Here is a 27,640-nt window from a genome sequence, read left to right as displayed (position 1 = left end):
GCAAACAAAGAATAGAATATTTTAAAAGGATGCTGTCCCTGAAAATAATATTAATCCCTTTGAAGGTGTTCAGGTATTTCAAAGAGTGATTTGCTTTCCTTTGGTTAAGCTGGTCTCTCTGAGGTCCATGGAAAAACCTAAAACAGCCTCTAGCCTAAAAAGATAGAGACATGGATCAGTCTGATTTGTTAATCCCATTGATATTCCTTTTTCCCTGCTCTTTCATGAAACATCCTAATTTATCAGCCTGCTAGACAGAAGGAGTCTGCAGATCTTTAGCCAGTCAAAGTCTCCCTTTCTAAAGGTGTCATCTGAATTCAGATGACACTTGTGGGTCACTGGCTCTCCCTTTCCTTCACTTTGTCCCACCCAGGGTCTTATTAGTAATTTTTCTTTTTGCCATGCAATAGGGTGACTGTGGGTGAGGTTGGCCAGGGTATTTCTGAGCCCAGAAGCAAGAAGTTTTACTGAAGTGCACGCTGGTTTAGAGCCATGTCCCTAGCCATGGTGACGTTGCAATATGCCTGTGTGGAGGCAGTGCTGAAAGCATCAGGCTGGTAAATTTCGCTCTTGTGCCATCGAGGTGTAAAGGTGCCTGTTCTCTCAGAGACCCTCAGGGAAGGAGCCTCAGTTTGCAGTATAGTCAGCTGGGTGGGAGATGATGACCTAAACTTGTTTAGGTGGGAAAGGACTCTGTGGAGCCATGGGGAGGAATTGTGTGCTCTGACACCCATAGCAGCTAGCTGCAGTTTTCCTCATCTAGTTGCGTTTTCTGATCTCCTCTTCCTCAATCCATTGAGCTTTGTGGGAGTCCTTGTCTGAAGTGTTTCCAAAGTTGTTAGCTGCAGGTAGCTACTGGCAAAGTGCAGTCAGACCTGGCTGTGCATGGAGGAGGGCACAGGAATGCAGGAATGTCTTGTTCCTGGGGCATTTCCTCTTGGGGAAGGAAGATGGGAAAGGATCCTTGTCTGTAAGCAATCCAAGAGCAAAATGTTTCTCCCCTTGCAGACAATGAATCATTTCAGCGAGCTGACACTGTTATTTGTGGCTCCTGGCAAACCAGATAAGAGCTTTCTGCCAGGCACTTGCTCAAATCAGTGCCAGCCCCAGCCTTGCTGATTGCCTTTCTCCATTGCACTGGGTGGGAGAGAAGCCTTTGTGTACCGTGGCAGGAATCACAGTGGTGCCTCTGGGTGAAGGAAGGTTGTTGCTGGTCCCCTTGGTTACACAGTTGCTGATTCTGGTCCTTATATCTCCAGGCGTTTTTATTTTCCAGAGAGAGGATGCCACTTTGGAGAAAGAATTTTTCCTGTCTGGCTCTGCATGTGGGGCTGTGAATAGCTATTTCCAAGACCTCTCTCCTTTACTATTGATCTAAACCTCACACGAGGCTGGTTATACATCCTTATTAAACAGGGAATTAAATCACGTAGGAATGCTGTTTGCTTGATGTCTTGTGTGTTACAGAGCTCTGCTTAGAAGTTGAGGTGTTTAAAGTGATTGTGTGCGCTTTAGCAGAGCTGTGGGAAAAAAAAGAAGCCTTATAAACAAAAAGCCTTTGTGATGGAGGCAGAGTAAGGGTAATTATCACCTGTCTTATTAAAAATCTTCCTGTTTGGGGGTAAAACCAACTAATCAGACAGTGTTGTGCTTTTCCAGATAACTAGATGATTGATCTTTAAGAGTGGCTCTGGAGATCAAATGCAAAATGAGCAGCAGAAGACAGTGCAGAAGACACAGAGGGCTCTTGGCCTGAGCCACGAGGATTTGAAGATGTCTGCGTGCAGTGACTTTGTGGAACACGTTTGGAAGCCTGGCTCCTGCAAAAACTGCTTCAACTCAAAGAGTTCCCATCGACTGCAAATAGCCCTAGACGTGGGAGCTTGCGGTGTGCTCCCGAATGGAGTTAGGACTAAGGCTGAGAACCCTTCACTGGAAGACGAAGGTGTAAATACTTCCCCTTTCTCAAAGCCAACAATCGCTGTGAAGCCAACTATGATAAATTCAGATGTTTCTGACACGTGGGCGGATGTGAATATGAATGCAGATCTGTCACAGGTAATGATTAATCCAGTCAAAGCATGACTTCCTGTTACTTACCTGAGTGATAGGAATATCTGTTAAAATGGTTTCCTTCCCTTTGTTTTTTCTTCTGGTCTTGACTCAGGTTTTTAAGCCATTTATTGTCTTCTCAAAGTATCCCTGTCTGAAGCTGTGAGCTGTTGCTCACAAGGCATGTGTGCAAAGTTGCTTAAAAATACACTGTTCAGGAATTTCTGGATTTTCAATGAGGATCATAGTATCACAGTATATCAGAGTTTGGAAGGGACCTCAATAGATCATCAAGTCCAACCCCCCCTGCTAGAGCAGCATCACTTAGGGTAGTCTGCACAGGAACGCATCCAGATGGGTTTTGAAAGCCTCCAGAGAAGGAGACTCCACAACCCCCCTGGGGAGCCTGTTCCAGTGCTCCATCACCCTCACTGTAAAGAAGTTTCTCCTCATGTTGAGGTGGAATCTTCTATGTTCTAGTTTGAACCCGTTGTTCCTTGTCTTATCACTGTGAACCACCAAAAAGAGCCTGGCCCCCTCCACTTGACACCCACCCCTCATATATTTATACATATTTATGAGGTCCCCTCTCAGTCTTCTCTTCTCCAGACTAAAGAACCCCAGGGATCTCAGTCTCTCTTCATAGGGGAGATGCTCAAGTCCCCTAATCATCCTTGTGTCTCTCTGTTGGATTCTCTCCAGGATGTGGGATAAAGCTATTTTTTGGGAGGATATACTGAAGAGAAGGTCTGTCTGGTTGTAGTCAGTGCTAACTGATCCATGCTCTTCATTGGTGAGGAAAAAAGTGTCCTGCCTTCCTAGCTCAGCTCCTTGAGCTTCCAGCCTTTGCCAGAGCAGTAATGCCCTCTGGGTCTAACACTGCTGCCTGCCTGCAAGCTGGCAAGGCCCACTGGTTTGCATTGAGATGGATGATTCACTTCTTTCTCTGACCAGTTGATACCAGGACTGCCCCAGCCATTCAGAGTGAATCATGAGCTGCTGTCACTTTGCAGGTGGCACAGGTGTGCTCCTATCTCCCTCCTTGCCCCAGTGGAGAGTCAGGGCTTGCCAGCTCTCTTTTAGCTTCCTGTTGTTCTTCCTTGTTTGTCTTCTAGGGGTAAAGGGCACGTGAGTGCAGCCTGCCGTTGTTGGTGGGGTTTGATCTGTACAAGCAGGTTTGGCCCCAGGCTGAGTTTTGCACTATGGGAGTGGATTCTGCCACTCTGGGATGGCAGGAGGTGCTTTGCATACACGTGTTACCCTCTGCCTCTCTTGCAAGCTGGATAGATATCCCTCAGATGAAGAGATTTCAGACACGTTTCTCTGCCTGCTCCCCATGCTGAGCATGGCCAAGCTGCTGTCCCAGGATAACCTGTAACATCCTGTGTCTATGTGAAATGAAACAAAAATAAGCAGAGAGAGGTGCAATATTCTTTACCTCTCTGAAACTTTAATTGTACAGTGATTTGCATACAGGATGACAGGTTGGACGTGTTTCTGGCAGCAAACCCATAGAAAGAGAAAGGAGAATGAATTACTTTGCATTGCCATTGTTGGTAATGCAAGGAGTGCAAATAGTCCAGGCAATAGGACAAGTGTAGTTTAAGTGAGGTGAGGTGAGCACAGAGCAAAACAGACGGTGAATGCCAGAGGACTGTTCTGCAGGTCTGAGCTTTTTCCCTGTTCCTTTTAAAATTTAATTTTGTGTATGCACATCCTGACAGTGTACTTGTCTCTTTGGCCCGTGCAGGTCAGCTGGGGCATGGTTTCTGGCAAGCAGCGCCTTCTGAAATCGGGGGATGCGCAGCGGATCTGCCTTGACAATTTTGGCAATGGTGGTGTGAGAAAGCCCTTCCTTCACAACCCATCCAGTGACTGCTTGGCTTGCTGCCCTCCTAGCTACTCCATGGTGGGTCTGCGTAGCCTAGAGAGTCGAGTGGAGAGAAATGTCTCCATCCACAGCCTTGTGCTTGTGGGTGAGGTGGGCAAGCAGGAGGACAGAGCCAAAGACAAGTTTGCCCTGCCGCATTGGGCTCCCTCCCCTAATCCATCTTCCTTGGGGGACAGAAACACTGTGAACTCCAGCAGAAACCCTTCTTCCCAAGCCAGAGAAGGAGTAGTGCTCCCCTTGGAGGGTGACTGCAATCGCCTCTGCTCTGATTTTGAAAGTGAAGGGGGTGAGTACTGTTCAATCACGGACTGCCACAGCCAGTGCCCTGTCTCATGGGAGCCGCACCACGCGGAGGGGAAGCGTGCCTGGTGCGAGAAGGAGAGCTCGGCTCCCTGTGGACAGAGGCAGCAAGATGCTCCTGAGATTGCCAGGCCAAGTGGCAGGGCAGTCAAGTTTGGTGAAGAGGAAGGTAGAACTGTGAATGTGGCCTTCTGCATCACAAAAGACCAGGGTGATCCTCTCTCCTATGCTTTGTGTTCAGAGAGGAAAAAGCTGGCTCTCCCCAGTAAGACTCCTGCCCTTCTTGAAAGCATGGGGAGCAGCAAGGTCTCTGCCTTTGCTTCATCCTGGCATGATGAGGACTTGCCTCTCTCTGGAGAGCCCTCTGTCACCAGAGACTCCCAGCCTGAGGCTTTGAGCACCAGTCAGCAGGCTCTAGGGGAGCCGCAGCATCCTCACCTTGCTGATCCAGCCTATGGTGATCCCATCTATGCCGAGAGCACCAAGAGGAAGAAGGTGCAGCTGAAGGCTGTCAGTGGACAGGCAAAAGTGGAGAAACTGGCCCGTGGCACTGGCAAGGAGCAAGCTGATGGGATAAGGACAGATGGCAGCTGGGCTTTGGGAGAGAAGGAATACCAGGACTCCACTGGCCAGGTGGCGGCAAAGATCACTGTAATGACAGCACACACCGAGGATGATCACAAGACGATATTCCTCAGCAGCCCTGACTCAGCTGTAGGAGTTCAGTGGCCATGTATCAGCCCTACTTCCCACCCCGATTTTGGGACTTCAGCACCTAGCATTGAGCCTGGAGAGATTTTTCAAGCACCTGGAAGTGAAAGCAGCCCAAGATTTCCTCTGGCAGCTCCCACTAAGACCTCAGTTACTGAGAGTCCTGCCATTCCTCCAAAGATGTCAAAAAACAGCCAACCAGGCAGTGAGGGGAACCATGTCCCCTCAGTAAGCTCCCAGGCAAGGTTTGGTGATGACAACAGCCATGACAGAGCTGGCATTCAGCTGCCAAGGAGCTATACTGATACAGGAACCTTTGGGGCGTCTCCTTCTCCATGCACTCATATCAATGGGGTCTCTGTGGATGAGATCAACAGGGGCCTGGCAAGTACATCCTATGACAGAAGGCAGAAATACTACACCCCAACATGGACTAAGCAGTGCCGGATAGAGGAGGAGGAGGAGGAACAGGAGGAAGAGCAGGAGCTCTTAACCCACACATGGGCAATGGGAGCTGAGAATGGAAGAGCTAGTGTTGACCTTGTGGATGGTGGCCCGACGGTGGAGAGCCAAACTGGGATCAGCAAATCATCATCTTTCTCCTTTGATTACCCTAAAGATAAGAGTAATGGTGTGGAGTTTGCACCACCACCACCACCACCAAAGAAGCAGTCCAGGTACAGCTTTGTGAGTCTGTGTGTGGTCATCTATTAATGGCCCTATTAACCATTTGCAATTGGGACATTTGCTGATGGGATTTATTGACTAGAAGGTGCTTCCCATTCTTTTTTTCTTTCTTTTCTGTTCCAAGGTGGGGTTTCAGGGAGGTGACTGCACAGCTGAAAAACTACTAACCTTTTCACTCTGAAAAGCTGTCGCTTCTTTGCAAGTGCTGGTTCAAATGCCATGGATACTTGCAAAAGCCCTTCAATATGGCCTTGGGTCCCAATATTAAGTGAGAGCAAGGTCCATGCCCAGCATGGCTGGTGTTTCCCAGGCCAGCTTCATTCAGTCTTGGCACAGTTTTTTGCTGCTGAATAGGATAGAAAAAAATGAGTTTGCAAGCTCCTCTTGTAGGTGGAACTGGGCAACTTCTCTTGGTGCTAATAGCAAGGGCCTCTGAAATCCTCATTTTCAGTTTGGCACTAGTGTCTTTTTGCTGACAAGACACTCTTGAAGGTGTGATTTCCCAGGGAGGACTTCTTGCCTGCAAGCAGGTAATTGAAATTTGCCTAACATGCACTCATGATATGTGGGAACAGCCTGACTTCAGGCAGCCTTCCCCTCGCCTGTCTTCTGGAAGTCAGGTTTGCAGTAAGGGCAACATAAGGCCTTAGAAGACAAATGTGAATGAGGGAGAGCTGTCCATCTGGGAAGGAAGTAGCTCTACTAAGCAACTAAAAAAGCAGGCTTCCAATAATTTGTGTCCATTCAGTATCTGCAGCTGTGTGTATTGCAAAAAAAAAAAAAAAAAAAGGAGAGAAAATGGAGGAAGAAAAATTTATTTCCTTTCCTTGCAACTAATAGATTAGGTTGTCTAAGTGTACTGGGGAGGGAGACTTTTGCATTCTGTGAGTGTCCAGCATTTGCTTTATTGTTTGTCAGTTTTGTTTCCTAGAACTGTGCATTGCACAACAGATTTTACTCCAAATCCTTGATTTAAAAGTTGAGAGAAGAAGGGATGGATATTCAGAGAATATTTTGCCCTTGGGGTCCATGGTGAAGCTTAGTGACCTCCAGGTTGAGACCATGGTTGAGTTGGCCCATCCTCTGTTTTGTTCTTACATTGAACTTTCAATGGTTTTAGGGTTGGCCAGCCCAGAGAACAAGTACTTTAAATTGACCAAGTTGTGAACAAATTAGGTTTCTCAAGGAAAGGGAGAAGATGAACAAAAGGCTTTAGTTCTCCTTGGTAGTGGGCTTCCTGCTGTGATGCTGCATGTCTGGTGGAATCATAGGAAGGTAAAGGATGAGCTTTATTGCCTTAAAAATAAAATACACTGCAATGTGCTTTAGCTATGACTCTGAACTTTCATGGCTGTTGTCATCTGGTTTCTCCTATCAGCCCCTGGCTTGGGGTTGTATTTGCCACAAGAGATGCTGTCTAGGCTCAGAAGAGGTGGTATGATTCTGTGATAATGTAGGAAATACCAAATTGCCTGTTCAACTTCTAGAACCTAGTTCCTTCTTCCGTGGACCAGAGTTTACAGGGCAGGCCAAGAATGGTGGAGGCACTCAAACTCAGTAATATATATCCCAGCAGCACCTTCCACTTTCAAGTGCTAGGACCTCCTTCCTCTCATGGAGGAGCAGCTGTGCAGAGCCCTCTGTCTGTACTGGAGGTAAGGATGCTTTCCTGGCAGTGCTTTGGACTCTCCTTGCTGCTTTCATGAGAGATGGGAGTGGAACAGGAGACTTCTTGATGTGTCAAGTTGTCTCCTTGGCTGGGTAACTTGGACCAGCTGTGCTCCAAGCAGGAAGCATGCCCTGCTGTTGCCCTCCACATGGAGTTATGACAACCTCACCTTAGAGGTGTGGAAAATTTTCTGCTCCTTGGAGGGGCTGTTTCATTCTCCTGGTGCGATTGGCTATGCCAACTATAACAGTTACTTCTGAGTCATCCTGAAAGTATCTGTAGTAGAAAGTCTGTGCAAAAGAGATCAGGGAAACAGAGGTCAGAGAACACGTGGCATCGGTGACCAGGATCTCTGGCAGAGCCATAAATCCTGCCAGGTGGTTGAGATAGATCTTGTCATTGCTTTTACCTCCTATAGCTGTAGGCCATGTGTTGCATTACATGTATTTGTCTCCTAAATGCCTTGATGCCTGCAGCTGAGCCCTGGGGGCCTTACTGAAAGAGCATAGCCCTCCCTCCAGCTACCAAACTTCTGCACAGCTGGCCTGAAGAGGGGTTTGATCAGATGGCGGATTTCTCAAGCCATGCAAACCCAGCTGGTTGCTTTGTTTCTTTGCACTTGTTTTCATCTCAAGTGTGGCTTCTCTGAGTGTGTCAGTGCAGGAAGCAGGGTGTTGTTGCCTGTGCCCAGTGGTGGGAGGAATGGCTACATGCACAACTGTTTAACATCACCATGGCAAGACTCTGTTACCCTGGGCACTCATTGCTTGCAGATTCAGGCCATACCATGACTGACCATGCTAAAGCAACATATCCTCTGGTCCTCCTGGGCTGCAGCCAAATGCCTGAAGCAGGGAGGAGGTCTTGCACACAAAAGTGACTCTGAGACACATACACACTCTCCTAGGCTTGGGCAGTGTGTGGGCAAGTGCTTACCTGTAATGGAAGAACCACCAATACTTCTGTTATGTTTCTGTAGTCCCTTGCAGAGACAGAGCACCTCAGCCCAAGACACTCTCTGGTGGCACAGCTGCAAAGGCTCCTTTGATCAGTGGACAGAGATGAAAACAGTGTAGATGTGGCTATGGCACTTAACAAAGCAGGGTTCGTTTCAGCTACAAAAAAGGCACGTAACCACCTTTTTCCCTTCTGGATCCTAGGCTGCAGCTAGGTATTTGATTTTATGCTGGAAAATGAAGCCTGGCTGTTTGACTTCCCTCACTAAACTGAACTGCTTATGTTAAAGAAAACTTGTTTGAAAGATTATAGATATTTAAGGTTTTATTGGTCTGAAATGGAATGGAAAATTACTTTTTAATTACAAGAGGAAATATATTGGAAAGGGAAGATGGTGGCTGGTCTTATTCCAAAGGCTGGGAAGGCAGTTGGCTAAGGAAGGACTCACCAGAGGATCTAGGATCCCCAGTACTTGGTATGCGCAATGACGATTTAGAGAGTTTTTGGTATGAAATGCTCTAGCATGGCCTTCAGTTTCTTGGCACAAGGAATGAATCTTTGTTGAAATTTATGTCTCTGATGCAGAAAGTCGGGCTGAATGATCCTCATGGTTCCTTCTAGCCTGCAAAACCTTGCCAGTGAATTTGTTTCACGTGCCTCTTAAAGACAGGAAACAGTGATGCTGTTTTGCATCTTGAGCTGTTGGCTCTTGAGCTGTTTTCATCATAATTAATGCTGCCTTCCAAAGGTAGTGCTGTAGATAGCTTTTGAAATGAGCTGAAGAGGCTTGCTTCGGGTAACAAAGGTGTGTGGCATGGCACACCTTGCATCCTGCCACTGCTGAAAACAGCCAGGACAAATGAAACAAGGTTACCAGGATTGCACGCTACTGCACTGCTGCCACCGCTTGTTGCTAAAGGGAACACAAAACAAGAGCATTACAAAGTAAGACAATGTTGGGCACTGGATCTGCAGGAAAAGAGACAGGTTTGCTCCAGACTGGGGAGGTGATGCTTGCTAGTGGGACTGTGCTGTGTGTTTCTTGCCAGGATTCAGCCTGTGACAGAGGAGTGTTGCACCTGAGGCAGAACATTCCGTGTTTCTTACCATTCCCAAGACACCTGGTTCCCTTTACAGCTGAGTGTCAGGGTGTACCGTGGTGACAAAAGCAGCCTGACTGCATGGAGCTGCTCTGGCTATGACAAATGCAATCGGAAATCACAAGGGTCACACATTTTGACCCTCTTCTCTGTGACTACGGATAACAGAAGGGACTTGATGCTTGGTCTAGGACAAACCAGGCTATTATTATTAAAATAATATTAATTAATTAATAAGAATCCCTGGAATGGAGTCTATTTAAATATGAAATGAATGATTACATGAATAAGTAAAGCAAGGAAGGAAAGATATGGTTCAAGCAGGAGAGAGAATCATGCCCCAGGACAGGGAGGGAATACACCTTTTGGATTTCCCCTGCGTTCTTTTGTCTGAATCTAATCAGGAAGTTCTCATGCTGCTTCTGCCAGTGAATAATTTTTAAAAGATTGTGATTTATCAGCCAATCTTTTTAGAGAGCTTGTTTCTCTTAAAATGAGAGTAATTTGCTTTTCTGTGTTACGTGTTGGGTTGTTTTTTTTTTTTTCGGTTCTCCTTACCATATTGGAGCATACACGAATTTCTTTTTTAACCCATTTACCACCTTACTTCTGTATCCCATCCAAATTTCCACTTGCATCCCTAGAATCCAAACCTTTGTTTCAACTTAACTTGCACTGTACCAAAAAGCCTTTTGGTACAGGGAAGAGCAGTGTAGACCTCTGGACAAAGCTAGGACTGTTTCAAAATCCTCTCTTTCCTTCACCTTGATTTTGATATCTTCACTATTGCCAGCTGGTAGCAGAAGTACAAATCCAAGCCTCAAATGTTGTAAGCTCCTGTAAACTGATTTTTAACTGCCCTGTGCATCCAGGGAAAGATGATGGAAGAAACAGTAGTGGAGAAAGGAGGAAGATACAATTATTCACGTTTCATGATGGACAAGCATATGGTACAACAGTACTTCCTCTTGTGTAACAATTATACCTAGCCATGTGTTGTGTTTGATACCACAATGCAACCTGGCTTCTGTGCATTAGTTCCAGTATTTTATTTTGGGAGAGGGTTGACAATATCACCAGACTTCTGCTGAAGTGCAGTGTGGTTTGTGTGTATTTTCTGCTCTCCTCTGCTTCATTCCCCTCTTGCATGATTTGTAAAGCTCAGCATCTGTGTTATCTGTTCAAGTCCTGTCATCTGTGCTGAGAAGTGGCAACCCCTTCTGCTGGCACAGCAAGGCTAGGAAACCCCCATGCCAGGCCTGCAGAGTGGGTGTTCCTTGCGATCAGGTCTCTGCACAGGGCAGAGATGTCTTCCAGCATCTTCCGCTGCTGCCATCAGGCTGTGTGTGTGATTACTGCTGGAAAGGAGCAAGCAGGAGGCTTGCAGCTCTTGTGTCTGAGTGGCCTTTTACCCCCTCTCAAAACTTCCCTGCCCCTTGCACTTTTGAAAGGTAACCAGATCTGCATGTCAAATCTCAGTCGGGAAAGCCAAGCCAAAGGCATGCCTGGAACTGGAGGGATCCCTGAGGTGATGTCCCAAGGCGCACGTGTCTGCTGTGGTGCAGTGTTACGCTTTGCTGCCTGCTTCCATTCTTTGAGAAGTACAAAGCACACAGTCAGTGATGCTGGGGTCCTGCAGCAGCACCAGCTGGGACCCCAATCTGTTAAGAAATGGGAAATTAAACGCGTGGCTACTGCTCAAATAGGAAACACGGGGAAGATGAAACATGCCCTGGCTGGAGATGCAACATAGGGCATGGGAAATGATCCATGTCTCTTTGCAGTGTTCTAGAACTCCAGACTGTTGTTTCTGGTTTTTTTTTTTTGTTTGTTTGTTTGTTTTTGTTTGTTTGTTTGCTTGCTTTTTTAACACCACCACTGTTATCAACCTAGACTTGTTTTAGGCAGGACTGTGGGAATCATGTGGAAAGCCAGATGGATAAAATTGTTTAGGATGGGAAAACTGGGACACAGGGAACAGGAAGGGTTGCTTGAGTATACCAGCATGTTGCAAGGAGGATGTTGAGTAATTGGAGTGTATTTAGAGCTACCAGAAAAATTTAGAGACCTGGAAATCCTGTCTTTTTAGGTTATTAGATTGAGAGAGCTGAATCTTGCGACCTGTTCTTTAGGCACAGGCACATGAAGGAGGGTCTCGTACTTCTCTTGCAGTTGTCAGTTACATTTAAGGTGCAAAGCACTGATTTTTGAAATGGTGGTAAATTAACCACTACTACATCTCCTTGAAGGGGAGTGGAGCTCACAGATGTTAGCAAGCTGGTGGGGGTGTGGAAGAGCAATCCCAGTGATATCTTCAGGTTTAAGATGGGTTGATGCTTTTTGTTTCTAATGTCCTTTGGTGAAAAGGGCAAGACAGAGAAGAGCCACCTGTGCCCCTGCAGTCACACGTGGTGGAAGGAACCCTAGCAAAGCAGGGGAAGCTCAGGTTAGCTATAAATCAGGATCACAGCCTGTCGCAGCCACAAGCTGTTCAGCTCTTGGGGTGGAATTTTACTGAAATGGGAGAGTTTGACCCTAGCAAGTGTTTTCAGTATTTCTTTGGTAGAGTGGGTGGTATTTTAATCTGTACAGGTTGCAGCCAGAGCTTCAATCAGTTCATAGGAAGAGAGGGCAATGTAAAGCAGAGATCTTTCCAGGCAATATTAGCTGGCCCGATTGTAGCATCTGAAACAAGGGCAGGATGTCGCTTAAGCAGCAAACAATTCCTATTTCAGTGTGCCTGTTCAGGAACTGCATTTTACATAAGTCACAGTGGTGCAGAGAGGAAACGGGGCTCTCTCTGCATCTGACTTCACCGCCACGCTCAGCTCGGCAAAGGCAGCAGCCAGCGCTGTTGCTTGGAGGAATAGGTGTGGCTGTGTGTGGTGGACCTTGGACCTCACCGAGCAAAGTCCCATCTCTCTCTGAGTGCGGGAATGGTAAGGCAGCTCTGCAGATTTGTGTTTAAGTGATGGGAAGCAGACAGAAATGCAGCAGCATTTCTTGGGGGGGTTGGGAGGTGGAATGTATTAGGGAACCTCTCGGCCTTGCGGATCGAGACTGGCTCTCTTGCAAAATCTTCTTCTTTTCTTATGGATTCAAATGCTTCCTTGATTCTCGACAGGTTAGGTCACCACATCGGTGTGCACCATGTGGATTTCCCCCCCCCCCCGCCAAGCTGCTAAAATTTTAATGTCTGAGAAAGTTATAGGATGAAGATATATCTTTATAATAATTTTTAAAGGATTTAAGTCCAGTTGGTTGCTTTCAACAGCATTAATTGTAACAGAGCTAAAAACCTCTACGTGTCTCTCACTCTTTATTTCTTAACTGTGACCTGTGTGGTGTATTGTGAAGTTTTTTAAATCGTCTCCAAGAGGCTTGCTGTGGTAAATTCATCACTGGTACAAGACCAATGATTCTAATGAGTTATATGTGAGGTGGTTTTTAGAGCCTTATTTTCAACTGCCCCTGAGTATTTTTAGACCGAGGCTGCTCAGGCAAATGAGGAAGTCTGGCAGAAGTTTCTTCCGGGCTTCTCATACACTCTGATCTCCATGTGGTGGTGTGGACATGAGAGTAAGTGCTTTGTCAGGATGGGGAACAAAACATTTCTTAATCTTCCAAAAAAAATTGCTCATAGCATCTGCTGTGCTTTGGAGTTTTGGAAGAGAAGGGATCCTCTGTGTGTGACCAGGGTGCCACAAGAAAACGGTTGTGCATGTCTTTTGTTTGTCTTTCTCAGCAGCCATTCAGCCGTCTGATTAGGAAATGATGAATACCTTCCAGCAAGATAGCTGGTGGAAGTCCTTTTTTCTTTTTTTTACAAGTTTGCAACTAGTCTTTTTACATTCTTAATCAACATGTTGAATTTTATCAGCAGATTGGCAGTTTGACTTAAAAAATGTAGACCGATAACCTACATTTGATGGCTGATAGTGAGTCTGAACTGTAGCAAAGCTAGCAGTGTTTGTGCCCTGGTGTGCTGCCTGATTTCAACAGTTTCTCTTGTTTTCAGGGGAGGGAAAAATGAAGAAAATGCAGGGGAAATTCTTTGTCTTAGCAAAAAGTCCTGCTTGCCTAAAACTGATCACTTAAACTGTGATTTGGCAGGTTTTAAGCCTGGTTTATGGTATATTTATTTATATTTTTAGATGGAAGCTGTAAGGAAAATTGTAAGATTACATTAGAAGCTGCAGGGTTAGGTCCTGAGTTTGGCAGATGCTTCTTTTCTGCAGAAGTGCTGCTTCTTTTGGAAAGCATCAATGGTTACTGTGATGCCCTGGGGAGACAACAGCGACTATGGATTGACTGTTCTTTTGCCTCTTCTGTGACGGAATTGGGTTCTGACACCCAGCCTCACCCTGTCTTTCTGTAAAATGGGAAGGGTGATGCCACTCCCTTCCCTTGAGAAAATTACTGAAGGCAAACACTGATGGGTCCCCATTTCCCAGTGATGATGGCCAAGATGGGATGTGTTCCAGGACCCAACATGTGCTAAGCAAAGGAGGCATATGCTGCTGGCTCAGTGGTTCTCTCTGCACAAGCTCAGTTAGTTTGTCATGAGGGGATGGCATGGGGGCTGCAGGCCTATAACCTTCTCAGTGTCAGTGAGACACAATCCCCATGTGCCACATAAAGAAGAAAAGTGCACGGGAATGAGGTGCTATGGTGTGGTAGAAGGGTGCGCAGTGTCTCTGTGGATGGGCAGGGATCAAGCTAAGGCTGCTCTTGGCTTGAGTTCCCATGGACAAGTGCATGCAACGTATCCTTTGCTATCTGTGTCCTGACTCTTCTTTTTCATTCTCTTTAGGGGCGCTCTGAAAATGAACCCAAATAACACTGAGTTGGAGAGGGTCAGCAACAGCTCTGCTGAGAGCCTCAGCCCACCTTTCAGGAGCGTCCATGTCAGCTTCATAGCTGGCTCCAGTGACAGCCTTGACTCAGACACACAGACCGGCAGTGATGGCAGTAAGTGACCACTGGATGTGGGAGAGGTAGTGCTGCCCTTTCTGCTGGGGCAGCATTTTCAGAGCAGGGATCATGAGGGCCCAATCACCTAGCTCCCCCAGCAACCCTTCATCTTTATTCTGCCTCTTGATGCACGCAAGATGAGCGTGGCAGAGTCAAGCCAACATTATGGGCTTTTTTCTATTCCATTTGGCAAGTGCCAAAATCATTCATCCTTCTTTCTTTCTCATTGTGTTCCCAGTTAATTCTTGAAGGGGGAAAAAAAAAATCTGCCTGCACTCGTTTAACTGAGATTAAAAAATACTTACTATGAAGTCACTACTTTTCACCAGTGCGTAACTTAGACATGCACTAACATGTTCAGCAGCTCAGAAAGTGTTTCTTTTGCAAAAGCAACTTTTGTGTAGTGGAAGTTCTGTCTTTCCAAGAGCAATGTGCAGCAATAAAATTAAGAGCCAGAGCTCTGGAAACTCCTTTTTCCATGTCTACCTTGCAGTCTGAGAGTGACACTATGCCAGGAAATTGTAGAGAGGGAAGAAAAACTTGCATAAGTTGGATCTTTACGTGCTGGGCACAGGAGCAATTTGCTGTCAAAAATCATATGGGACAAGAGGATTTCTCTGCCTCCACTAACAGAAGCAATTGTTTCAACTCATCTAAGGAATGATGAGTTTTTAAATGAATAACATGAATGTATTTCTTCTTGCTGATGCAAGCAAGAAGCTATGCAGTCAAGTCACTGAGTGAGGTGAGCTCAATTAGTTGGCTATGCTGTCAGATGTTAAAATATGAAGTGAGGGGAAGCTTTTAATTCCCTGACATCCAGAAGGACTCTGAGCTGAAGGTGCAGGGCACTGTTAGGAAAGTTGTAAAGGGTTTAATTCATTACCTTGTGCTTGGGGCAGAACTCAGGAGCACATTTAAAAATGCTAAGAGCAGTTTGGCATTAGTGGAATAGGTGTGTGGACTGGTTGCCAAAACTTCCAGCGCTGATGTTTGTTCTGCCAAGTAAATCTTGTCTAAGAACAGGGGTTCAGCTGCATGTTCTGGCAGAGATGACTCTGCTGCATTGCTTTTGGGCTGCATGATGAGGAATTTCTCTTGGCTGTGTCCTCTGTTAAAGCACCTTGGACTGGAAGTGGCAGGCAATGCCATGCTGAATGATCCCTGCCTGTTGATTTTGACAGGGTTTTAACAGAAGGAATCTTTCCTGTGGACCTGGCAGGGTGTGTCACAGATGTCTGGGTTTTAATTAAACCTTTGGGGCATGCATCTCTGTTGAGCCATTGGCTCCAGAGCTAACTGCACAGATGCAGAACAGCTGAAACCAGAGAGCAGCCAATCACTCAGTGACTGGGTATACAATGCAGGGAGACACCTGGGGCAAGGACCCAATAGGAGGGTATGGGGCACAAGAACTGGGGCAAAAAAGGTGCATGCTGCTTCACAACATTTCCTACAGAGCAGATTCTGAGCATGTGGTCAGCAGTAGGGTGCTGAAACCATCTTGCATGGGAGGTTCAGCTTCTACAGAAGCTGAAGTTGGTGCTGCTCATTCCTGGGGTGTCTCTCAATGCTGTGGTTTGGGATGGGGTATATTGCAGTAGGGGCATACAGGCAGCCTTGGCACTGAAGGGGAGGACAAATGAAAACTGATGTCATGGTACCAAATTCTGGTAGGGAGGGACAGGGACAGATCATATCAGCATCCACTGTGGTAGCTGACAACTAGGGGACCTGCCTTCACCTTGTTCAGTCTCAGGTGGTGAGCAGCTAACAGTTATGCTGTTCTAGCCCAACTGGTATGTCTTTGAGGCTGCAGGTGACATGCCACAACAGGCTGGGAGCTCAAGCCCCTGCCCTTGGAAGTTTTGCGTCAGAGCAGGTGAGTCACTAGGGCTAGGGCTGTGACAGAGACAAGTGCCTGCTGCAGGCTGACATGAAACTGCCCCAGGGTGTTCCTGTGGAACAAGCAGAAAGTCATTGTGAGGAAGTGCCTGCTGGCCACTGAACCCTCACCAGCAGCCTTGCAAGAAGGATGGATGGCAGCTTTGGAAGCTGGGTTCAAAGAAAGAAGTAGATCCCAGTACCTGTTGAGCTTGCTTCGAGTAAAACCCCACCATGCACCTTTCAAGGTTTACACTTGTATGCAAGGTGTTAGCAAAGGTCAAGTTTATCAAGGGTCCTGCCTGTCATTCAAGTGGTGTGGAAAATTCTTTGAAATATTTGTTGCTGCTTTTACTTTTCCCTGCAGACCCCTTCACTCCTCATTCATTATGTCTCCATGACCTGAAATTACTGCTCTTTATTTCGATCTCAACTTATCTTTTTTTTTTGTTTTTTTTTTTCCCTTCCCCCTCCTCCATGGCATGCACCTGTGTTACCTGTCTCCAGTCTGGCTAGAGTAGGAGAACAGCTGCTACAGCTGCCTGAAATGAGCCAGCCATTCCAACCCAATCTATGTGTTGCTTTCATGTGGAGCTGCTTGAGGTTTAGGGTTTGTAGTGGGGACAGGCAGTGGTGGGGAGGCCAGATTTTTTCAGAAGGATGGAAATTGCCAAAATTTGAGGCCTGGCCCAGTAATCCTTACCCAGAGTGAGACAAAGCAAGAGGTTCAATACACTTCTTGGGCTGCTCTGGTAGTCGGAGGGCTGGAGCTCTGTAGTGTGAGTCACTCCTTATCACGCTGTGCTGCTGAAGCACTGGATGGCAGCTCCCAGGTGAAACAGGCTGTGTTTGAGTTGTCCTGTCCCTAGTGCTTCATTCTCACCTCCCCATGGATGACATCACCATTTAAATATTTACCCTCTACTAGCCTTTTACTCTGTGTATGTAGTTCATAGGTTTTGGGGGGTGGGAGGCATTTCTCTAGAAGGCTGGTTGCAGCCTGCTTTGCAGGCCTGCTGTATTAGATGGTATGAAATCCCTAACCCCTTCAGTTATGAATAGATGTGTACCATGCGGAGGGTTCTGATGTAGCTGTACGCCTGAGGGGGTGGCAGGGACATGGAGAGGGACCTGCGCTCGCAGCCTGCCAGGGCCACTCATGGCATCTTCTTGTGTGTCGTTGTCTCCTAGGGCATTCATCTGAGCTGAACCACTCATCCCCTCCAGCTGAGAGCCAAGTGTTTCCCTCTGTCCCTTTCCTTCCCGACTCTGGTGATGACAATCCCTCCTCTGCTCCCAGCTGCCCTCCCCCTCTGCCCCAGAAGAAGACAGTGAGCAGAACTGTGTCCTCCCCAGATGGCTTTTTTGGGGGACAGGTGTCTTCAGGTAGAGCAGCCGATGCTGCCAGCCCCAGGCTGAATGTCAGCCACTCTGAGAGCAATGTCTGCTTCCGAGAGGAGCCTCCCTTCATCCACCCAACCAGCCTGGGGGGACGCCCCAGCGCCTTTTCTTCTTCTGAGTCCCTGGAGAAAGGCTCCAAAGGAAATGGCTACTGGGGTTCAGCCACTGGTAAGAGCACAGGGGCTTGCACCCCCAGCAGAAACCTCCAGAACCTTTCCTCCTCACAGCTCAGTGTGTCCAGCCAGGTGTCATCAGGCTCTAGCCTCCAACTCCACAACCTCCTGAGCAACATGGACAGCAAGGAGGGGGTGTATGCCAAGCTGGGGGCCCTCTACGCCGAGTCCCTGCGCCGCCTGGTTGCCAAATGTGAGGACTGCTTCATGAGGGAGCAGAAGAACGAGCTGCGCTTCAGTGAGAACAACTGGTCACTGTTCAAGCTGGCATGTAACAAACCCTGCTGTGATTCAGGAGATGCAATATATTACTGTGCCACCTGCTCCAAGGACCCTTCTACCACCTATGCTGTAAAGGTAAGCCCAGTATCCAGGCTTATCTTCAAGTCGGGAGGATGAGGCAGAGTTGCAGGGTCCAAGGCTGCATGGGGGTCTGTGGTTGAGCTGGGACTGAAAGTACACCATTTCTGGTGTACAGATTTGAATGAAAGTGTGGAAAGCAGACTTAGTGGTATACCTCTGAAAAGCACTGTCAGCACAGGCTGTTTTCTCAGCTTGTCTTTCTCACAGGTGAAGTTTGGCCAGATTTGCCACTTTTCCTCTACCACTTGAAAAGGTTAATTTAAAGAAGCAGTTTTTGTTGTAACAAATGTCAGTCAGATGCTTATTGCTACAGACTAGTAGGGTTTGAAACTCAACGAGTTTCTCTCTAAAAAGTCTTTGTGCAAATACTGTGTTGTAAACTCAAAGGCATTTGCCCCTGGTGGCACAAGCTGATAAAAGTCTGTTCAAAAGACAGCATTTTTGCTTCTGCCTGCCTTTTAAATGGAAGGCCTGACCCAGAAACTATGTGAATGCTTATATGATCTTGAAGCTACAGGCATTAAGATATTGCAGATCTCAGTTAAACAATGTGAGGCTGACCCAGACATGCTGTGTAAGGTCAGGTCTGACATGTTTTCTGATAACTCTATGGAATCCATGTTTGAAATGGAAACTTGGGGAGCAATAGTTCAGCTCTTTGAAACCTGGATAAGTGAGCTTATCCAACCTGTTTTGTGGACATCCCATGGATTTTGTGTTGAATAGAGAGCCTTTCTATTCTGACTTAACCCTAGGGGCATCTCATTGCTGCTTACTTTTCAGGTTGTTTTCAAAACCTAAAGTGATTCCCAAAAAAGCACTGTCAGAGAGGCATTAAGCAAGAAAAAAAACAACCCCCAAAAAACCTCTGCTGAATCGTTTCCACATTATGAACTCCGAGGGGATATTTTAGTGAAGTGATAGCTTTAAAGCCAGCTCATATTCTAAAGGAGGTACAGTCTACTCAACAGGGGGGCTGTAAATAACCAGAATGGAGCTGGATGACATCTTGTACCAATACCCCTAGTCACTCAGAGCTGCAGCTTTGTGTGTTATATCCAAATCCACTGCAACTTTACTCCTGAAATCTGAGAGCTGCATGGTGAACTGGTATGCTCATGTTCAATCTGCAGTTCCCTGTGGCATGCACACATCTTTGCTCTTGCCTGCCATGTTAGGTGGGGTTCAGAGGCTTAGTTCTATGGCTGTAGTGCATGATTTCTTGCCAAGGCAGAAACAGGATGTTTCAAACTCTTAACGGGACTGCACTTGTGTCCATGTGTGTGATGTGGGCTTACTCTGTGCCCTTGGTATGCTGCAGAGTGCCTTAACAAAGCCAAACCCACTCCACTAGGGCTGTGCTCTGTGCCAGTGTGAAGTGAAGTTGTGTATCTGTTTACACACGTGCATGCTCACACCTCCTGCAGCATTCCTGTGTGCCACCTTCCTTTTGGCAGCTGCTGTGGAGAATCATTGTGAAACTTCACAACTGGCTGATTCCTAGCTGCCACCTCTGGTACAGATTTTCTGACATGAAAGAGATCGCAGAGCTGTAGTTAAAATTAGACTTGAAGAGCTCAAAATGGGCAGAGGATCTGACTTGAGTCAAGGAGCCTGCTAACGAGTAGGAGCCAGAGTTTGGGCTGTGGACAGGCAGACTTCCCTGAAACAGTTAGAAGGAGCCAGGGTTACATGAAATGGCTTTAGAGGAATTCAGCCAAGATATGGTCCATGCCTTGGCTTCTTTCTTCACTTAAAGATGCATAATTAAGCCACGCCCAGGCTCTTACTTGGAGCTTGCTGTGTGGAGGATATCTCTGGTGCAGCCAAAGTCACTAAGGCCAGGAAAGTTGCAGTTATTCTTGCTGTGACTTCTCTCTCACAGGAGTTCCTCAACTTTTCCTAAGTGTTGCACATCTTCTCTATGGTGCTTGTTCAGCACAAGGCTGGAAGGCCTCCTCTGCCTTTGGGGACTTTCTGTGTCTTTCTGCAACCCGCTGTGTTAATCTGCAGTCTGCCTAGCCCTCCGAAGCTTGCCTTCCCACAAAATAAGCATGCAGCCACAGCAGGGTATTTTTGTTTAGAAAAGAAAGGACAATAGGGATTTGAAATGCCCCATCTCCACAGTATGGTCTCATCTGAGTGGATTACCTGCAAATGCCTAGATTCAGACCTTTGCTAGAGGAATACAAAAGCAGCCCACTTCTCCAGTTCCTCTCTATTCTTGCATTTATTTTGACTCGGAGGCAAAATTGATTTCTTGTCCGATTTTGCACGCATGCTGTGGCTGGCAGTGGCATGCTCCAGGGTTTGAAACCTTTTATGCTGAGTTTCAGCCTGTTGCTGATTCCTGTGGGTGAGATCTAAATACATTGCTAGATAAAAGGAAAAAAAAAAAAAAAAAAGGAAAAAAAAGTGTATAATAGGAATGCCAGAAGGCCCTATAGCTAATGGATACTCCTATAATAAACCTGGGTTTGAGTTTATTTAGTCTTTAATGCAGTCATAAAGCTAAAATCCAGAACAAAATGAAGATGAAAGTCATGTGGGTTTAAGAGAATCCAGATCATAAAATGCTTTTGTCCCTTGAGTTTGCTGCACTCTCATTTATTTCTAAGCCTGTTGTTAGCTTCTGCTTTGTCCTTGATGTTTATTCCCTATGCTGATGTGTACAGCTTATTGCTGGTTTCCTACTTCTTCTAATCTTGTTGGTTAGCCATTGATTAGGGGGTTAAGAGTAGCTGCTGACACTAGGAAGTGGGTGGTTGAGGAGGATATGAAAGTGACTCCAGGACTTAGGACCAGGAAAGGATTGGGTGGGAAGGAAGTGCTGGAGGTCCACTCCTCACTCCAAACATGGCTATGTTTGCAACCATGTCATGTCACGTGAAGCTTCATCTAGGTAAGGGTAAACCATCTTCAGTGATGGAGGCAGCATGTCTTTCTGCCACAGGCTTTGTTTTTCCCTCTGCAGAATGTCTCCTGGGTTACAAGGGAGTCATCAATTACATCTGTAATCTAAAAACTAGGCCCTTCTTGTAGGAATGAAATACAATCTGCAGAAGTTACTAGTGGGAGGACTACCCTCCTCCTTTTCTGTAAACGCTGGGCATTGCCTGGCACAGGATGTGTGCCCAGAAATGTGACCTAGATATATGGCTGATCAGGATGAGGTGCTGATGAGGATCAGATCCTCAGGCCAGGAAACAGAGTACTAAAGGGACCAATGCGCACTCTGCTTCTACTGATTTCTTCCTTAGCATCTGCAAATCTCAACTTAGGAACTTGCTTCTGAAATTCTGGCCTCTGCCCTGTCTCTGCCACTAACTGATGAGACTTTTCCTTTGGTCTCTCCTCACAGATTTGTAAAACCCAAGAGTCCAAGGTGGCTGCTTCGTATAGCAGCCCTGCAGTGCCAGTCCACTTCAACATCCAGCAAGACTGTGGCCATTTTGTGGCCTCTGTCCCCTCCAGCATGCTGCTGGCCTCAAATGTGGGGAAAAGCATGCCTGGGGATGGCCTTCATCCCACCCGCACTGCCAGTGAGCATGACTGTGTGGTGGTCATTACCCGGGAGGTGCCGAGCCAGACCACTGCTGATTTTGTGAGGGACTCGGTGACGCTGCACCAAGCCAAGCCCGAGCTGTATGAACGTCGTGTTTGCTTCTTGCTCCTGCAACTCTGCAATGGCCTGGAGCATCTCAAAGAGCATGGCATTATCCATCGTGACCTGTGCCTGGAGAACCTCCTGCTTGTTCCTTGCAAGCCCCCCATGATCTGTGTGAAAGCCAAAGATGACAAACACTTACCCCGCCTCATCATCAGCAATTTTTTGAAAGCCAAACAGAAGCCAGGAACTGGAGACTCCAAACTGAAGAAGAGTCAGGCCCGGCTGGCTCCAGAGATTGTATCGGCTTCTCAGTACAAGAAGTTTGATGAGTTTCAGACTGGTATTCTCATCTATGAGCTGCTGCACCAGCCCAACCCATTTGAGGAGAAGGTTCACCTCAAGGAGCAGGAGTACAGCCCTGAGGATCTCCCTGCTCTGCCCAGCCTGTCCATCTACTCCCGGGGGCTCCAGCAGCTGGCCCACCTGCTACTAGAAGCAGATCCCATCAAACGTGTGCGGATCACTGAGGCCAAGCGGATGCTGCAGTGTCTCCTTTGGGGCCCCCGGAAAGACCTCACTGAGCAGCCCTTCAGCCATGAGGAAGCCCTCTGCCGGGTGCTTCAGAACTGGGTGGACATGAAGCGTGCCCTCCTCATGATGAAGTTTGCAGAGAGGGCTGTGGACACAGAGCGGAGCATTGAACTGGAGGACTGGCTGTGCTGCCAGTACCTAGCGTCTGCTGAGCCAGCCTCCCTCTCGCACACACTAAAACTGCTGCAGCTGCTCTGATCTTGGCTGTGTCTTGGAGGCAGCTGAGGGCTCCCGGTTCCTGCAGCAAAAGGTGCACAGCCCCTTTATACACAAGAGGCTTGAACCTCAGCTGCAAAGGCATATTCAGCTCCTGCTCCACACTACCATTCAAGGGCATCACATGTTTAATACCCTCAGCACTGCTGATTTGTGAGCAGGCAAAACTGGGAACCTCCTCCTTGTTTGGGGGATTTTTTTTTTTTTTTTGGTATGGTAAGTCAGTGGACTAATAAACTGTGTGTGTGCATGTTTCTAATGAACTCAGTGTACTTCAGTTGATTCCTGCTCCTGTGGGACTATCCTCTGATCCCCACTCACTTCAAGCATCAGAGTTTTTGTGCCTGGGAGCACCACTGCTCTCCAGAGTGGGCAGCAGGGATGAACAATTGGTTGCATCTCCTGGGGAGCAATTCATGCAATGCTCCTTTGCAAAGAAGAAGCAGGAGAAGCTTTCAAATTCACGTATTTTGTGACTTTTTTTTTTTTGGCATCCATTTTGCTTTTCACTTTACAAACAAAAATTACTGCCTGTTTCTGTGTTTCAGCTGTATTTTCCACTGTGGGCAATTCAGTATTAGCTGCCTCTTACCTTCGTTAGATGCTAATACAGCATGGCTTTCCTGTCCAGTGGTACAGCCCCACGGGCTGTTGATTGTGAAAGGGAAAGGGCGAGAGAGCCCAGGATTGGTCTGTTCATGAGGATGATGCTGCATGCTGGGAATTACCCCTTGTAAAGTTAATGAAATGGAAAATCCCCAATTCACATCCAAGGCCTTGGGGGAGGTGAGGGCTAGGTCTGGGAGGGTCTTGTTGCCGATGGTGCTTGAATTAGAAACACATAGGGCTGGGTGCGGTGTGAACATGCTCCTCTAATGGATGTGATGCAGAGGAAGAAGCTGGCCTGACTCCCTCCAGCCACTTTCCCTCCATCCAGACATATAGCAGCCACTCAGCTTGGCAGAGAGGCCATGCTGCTACTCAGAAAAACTTGATTTTCCATAAGGTTGTGTGCTGCTTTTACATTTCCACCCCAGTGTGAAGCAGAGATGAACATCCTTGTTCCTGGCACCAGTTCTGCCATCCTTGGAGAAGGGGTAAATCTGGGACATATGGAGAGAGCCCAGTGTCAGCTGAGCCGAGACATGATGTCATTAGCTGAGCTACCCCTCTCCACGTTCAAAATGGGGAGAAATTAATGAGTGCTTTCCTTCAGCCTTGATTCACCTCCAGATCCAACCTGCTCTCTCAGTATTTTAATTCCCCAGGTTTTTTTGACACTTCATACACTTTCTGTGAATCTTTTCCAGGCTTCTCACCTGGATTTTTTTTTTTTTTTTAATCTGGCCATGCTTACTGCTGATGGGAGAGGATAGTTCCTTGGCTGGGCACCCATTTGCAATGGCAAATTTCCCCTGATCCCCTCAGGGAGGAGTCCATGCACGTCTCTGCCTGCTGAAAGAATGTGGGATGGCTCCAATTCCATCTGTCAGGGATTTTTTTTTTTTTGTACACTGACTTTCTTATGTCTGACTCTTGGCTCCACTTCTATGAACCATCCTGAACACATTGCCCTGGAAAGTCTGGCCCTGGCCTGCCCCATGTGGTCTCACATGGGCCAGCGGAGTGATGAAACAGATGGAGAACCTGCCTGAAGGAGCCTGGCATGTTTTTCAGAGATAAGATGAAGAGATGACTCAGTTTCCAAGCATGGACATAGAGAATAATTTGGAGGTAGTTCTGCAGGACAGCACTGAAGAAAACAGGGCCTGCCCATGATAAATCCAAGCTGTGCTAGCAATGGGAAGATTATATGTGGAGTAAGTGACCTACAATGCCTAGGCTGGGTACTCAGTGGGACTCAAGAAGTAGCCAAAAATCCAACTAACCCACATAAAACAAGGTAAGATCCATTTTGCATGTTTACAGAATCAGTCACAGAATCACAGAATCAATAAGGTTGGAAAAGACCTCAAGGATCATCAGAGTCCAACCTGTCACCCAAGAATTCATTACTACTAAACCATGTCACCAAGTGCCACGTCCAATCCCCTCTTGAACACCTCCAGGGATGGTGACTCCACCACCTCCCTGGGCAGCACATTCCAACATCTAACAACTCTCTCCATGAAGAACTTTCTCCTCACCTCCAGCCTAAACCTCCCCTGGTGCAGCTTGAGACTGTGTCCTCTTGTTCTGGTGCTGGCTGCCTGGGAGAAGAGACCAACCCCCTCCTGGCTACAACCTCCCTTCAGGTAGTTGTAGACAGCAATGAGGTCTCCCCTGAGCCTTCTCTTCTCCAGGCTAAACAGTCCCAGCTCCCTCAGCCTCTCCTCATAGGGCTTGTGCTCAAGGCCTCTCACCAGCCTCGTTGCCCTTCTCTGGACACGTTCAAGTATCTCAATGTCCTTCTGAAATTGAGGTGCCCAGAACTGGACACAGTACTCAAGGTGTGGCCTAACCAGTGCTGTGTACAGGGGCACAATCACTTCCCTGCTCCTGCTGGTCACACTATGCCTGATGCAGGCCAGGATGCCATTGGCTCTCTTGGCCACCTGGGCACACTGCTGGCTCATGTTCAGCTGCTGTCAATCAGTACCCCCAGGTCCCTTTCTGCCTGGCTGCTCTCCAGCCACTCTGACCCCAGCCTGTAGCTCTGCATGGGGTTGTTGTGGCCAAAGTGCAGCACCCGGCACTTGGACTTGTTGAATGCCATCCTGCTGGACTCTGCCCATCTGTCCAGCCTGTCAAGGTCCCTCTGCAGAGCCCTTCTACCCTCTAACTGATCAACACCTGATCGATTTAGTGACAAACACTGGTACAGATATTGGAACAAGACCTGCACAGTTTGGGATGTTAACCTAATCAAAACATTGTCCCTTAAGTTGGAGCACTTGAGACCGATATTGGTCCTGGTGCCCTGCCACCCAGAAATCAGATGCCAATGGTAGTTTTGTAGCATTTTCAGCTACCTTGAGATTGTGTGGGTGGCTTCTTGCTCTCATATGAACAGAAACTATGCTTTCCTGATACCTTCCCCTGTGGTAGCTTGTGCTGCTTCTCCAGTCTAAATTTTAGTCCTAGGTTTTTGGGTCCTTGGCCAGTGCGTGAACTGGAGAAGAGCTGTGTATCTGTAGGGAAAGTGACACCTTAGCCTGGTTTGAATGCCATGGCCAAGTCTGAGGACTTTGTTGACTTACCCCCCCTTGCCCGTGCTGTCCTCTGCATACCATGTGCAGTAACCCCCTTCCCTTGTCCTAGCAGGCACCCTTGCCCCAGGGTCCTCTGGTGGAGGGAGTGGATCATCCCTGTGTGGCAGGGAACACAACTGACCCTGTGCCCTGAGATTAAAGCTTGTCATCCATTTGGTAGGGTATGATGCTGCAAAAGACATCTAATTGGGAACAAAGTTGGGGATCTACATGCCATAGGGACAGTGCTGAGGAGCAATTGTTGGGATAGAATCACAGACCCATGCATCTTGGTAGTACTGCTGGGTGGGGAATGGGGTGTTTCTTGACTGCCCCCAGACAGACTGCCAGCCCCTTTCCCTGTACCCAGGCTCCCAGTGGTCCATGCACACACAAAAGGTGGCAGGGCAGTTATCTGCCAGCACCTGCTATTGCCATGGAGGATAGATTCCCACAAGCTGGCCACAGTTGCTGACTGCAGCACAGATGAGTTTGGTGAGGAGGTTGTGTGCTTCCTATGTGAGATGAGGCTGAGACCCAAAGCCCCAAGACAAAACACTTGGCAGGCAGTGCTGCTAGAAGCCCTCATGCTTTGTGACCTTGCGTACTTGCTTCAGAGCGTTCCTCATAGTTGGGGGATATTCCAGGAGAAAATCAAATCTGGTTCTTGGAGGCACTTTTATGTGAGATTGCTTGGCCAATAGCAGTTCTCAGCTTGCATGCTCATGTGTGCAAAGGATGTGCACCACCAGCCACGCAAGTTAATCCACGACCAGCTCAGTTCTACTTTGGCTTCTTGGCAAGCAGCAGCAGCACAAGGCCATAGGATATGGAAAGATGCTGCTGCAGTAAGTCCAGAGCAGGCAGAGTACAGAGAAGCTCTTGGTCTCTACAGCCACCAGGATGCAGGCAATGATGAGCTGTGTGATGACCCAGTTTGCACCATGGTGGAAGAGCTTCACAGCCTGTGAGGTGGCCTGGGTGCTGAGGAAGGGATGGATGCAGTAGTCATCTTCTACCATGAGAGCCCAGCACAGGAAACCAAAGACCTGCCTGAGTCAGAGACCATGCCAGCAGGTGGAGAACACGAAGGTGGCAGGGAGTGGCTGGGCCAGGCAGCACTGGAAAGAAGTCTACTCAACTAGTGGGACGTCTCTTGTTCCAGGTTCTAGTGAAGATGGCCAGGCAAAGGCTGGCCTCCGATATCCACAGCTGTATTTTGCTGTATTTGTGTGGGGTGTATTTTCAGACTGAGTGATAGCACTGAGGAGAAGCTTTTTCCATGTCAATTTTGACATGCATGGCATGCAGCAACAGCCTGATTTCACAGGACCCCGTCTGCCAAATCCATGGAGTCCAGTATCAACTCTGCTGAGTAAATATTTTTGAATGCTCTTTGCAGTGCCTGCTCAAGATATTCCCTGCTATGGTTCTGCAAAAATGCCATTGCTTTTCAAGAAGCAGAAATTAATTTCCATAGCAGTTAACACACTGCTCATACCTCTCATTTTATACTGTTTGGGCAGTGAAGTGTGATCTTAGCCTGTGAGCTGTAGTGAAGAATGTGAGAGAGCATTATTTGCTACATTTGCATCTACTAAACAAGTAAGAACCTGGCTTCTGGTGAAGGAATGAATTGTTTGGTCATGCAGCAGGTGAGAAGAGGAGGCTGAGACAAGAAGTATGCAGATCCAAGGACCATGCACAATAGACAGTAAGAGGGGAAAAAAGGTCTTGGGATGCATGCTGCTCCCCTTCCATTCCCTTTCTCATGATATGCAATCCCCATGGAGAGGCAGTTCTTTCAGAGATAGCAGGAGCAGCTACAGCTTTTCTGATCCTTCCTATGAAGTCAAGCAAAGCTTTGCCT

At 47.4% G+C, this 27,640-nt stretch overlaps 1 protein-coding gene across 1 annotated transcript; it reads left to right on the top strand.

Annotated features, from left to right (window-relative positions):
- The first annotated feature begins 1,701 nt into the window (after window positions 1–1,701).
- On the top strand, window positions 1,702–22,561 carry PRAG1 (PEAK1 related, kinase-activating pseudokinase 1). Its single transcript, XM_054383190.1, has 5 exons — window positions 1,702–2,058; window positions 3,803–5,631; window positions 14,181–14,338; window positions 17,417–18,156; window positions 21,524–22,561. Exons 1-5 carry the CDS (start codon window positions 1,702–1,704, stop codon window positions 22,559–22,561), a joined length of 4,122 nt encoding a protein of 1,373 aa, XP_054239165.1.
- Window positions 22,562–27,640: the final 5,079 nt, after the last annotated feature.

The sequence above is a fragment of the Indicator indicator genome, chromosome 8 (assembly GCF_027791375.1).
Source record: "Indicator indicator isolate 239-I01 chromosome 8, UM_Iind_1.1, whole genome shotgun sequence".
Classification (NCBI taxonomy): Eukaryota; Metazoa; Chordata; class Aves; order Piciformes; family Indicatoridae; genus Indicator; species Indicator indicator.
Note: the sequence above shows the minus strand (reverse complement) of the source record. Positions and strands in the feature narration are given on the sequence as shown.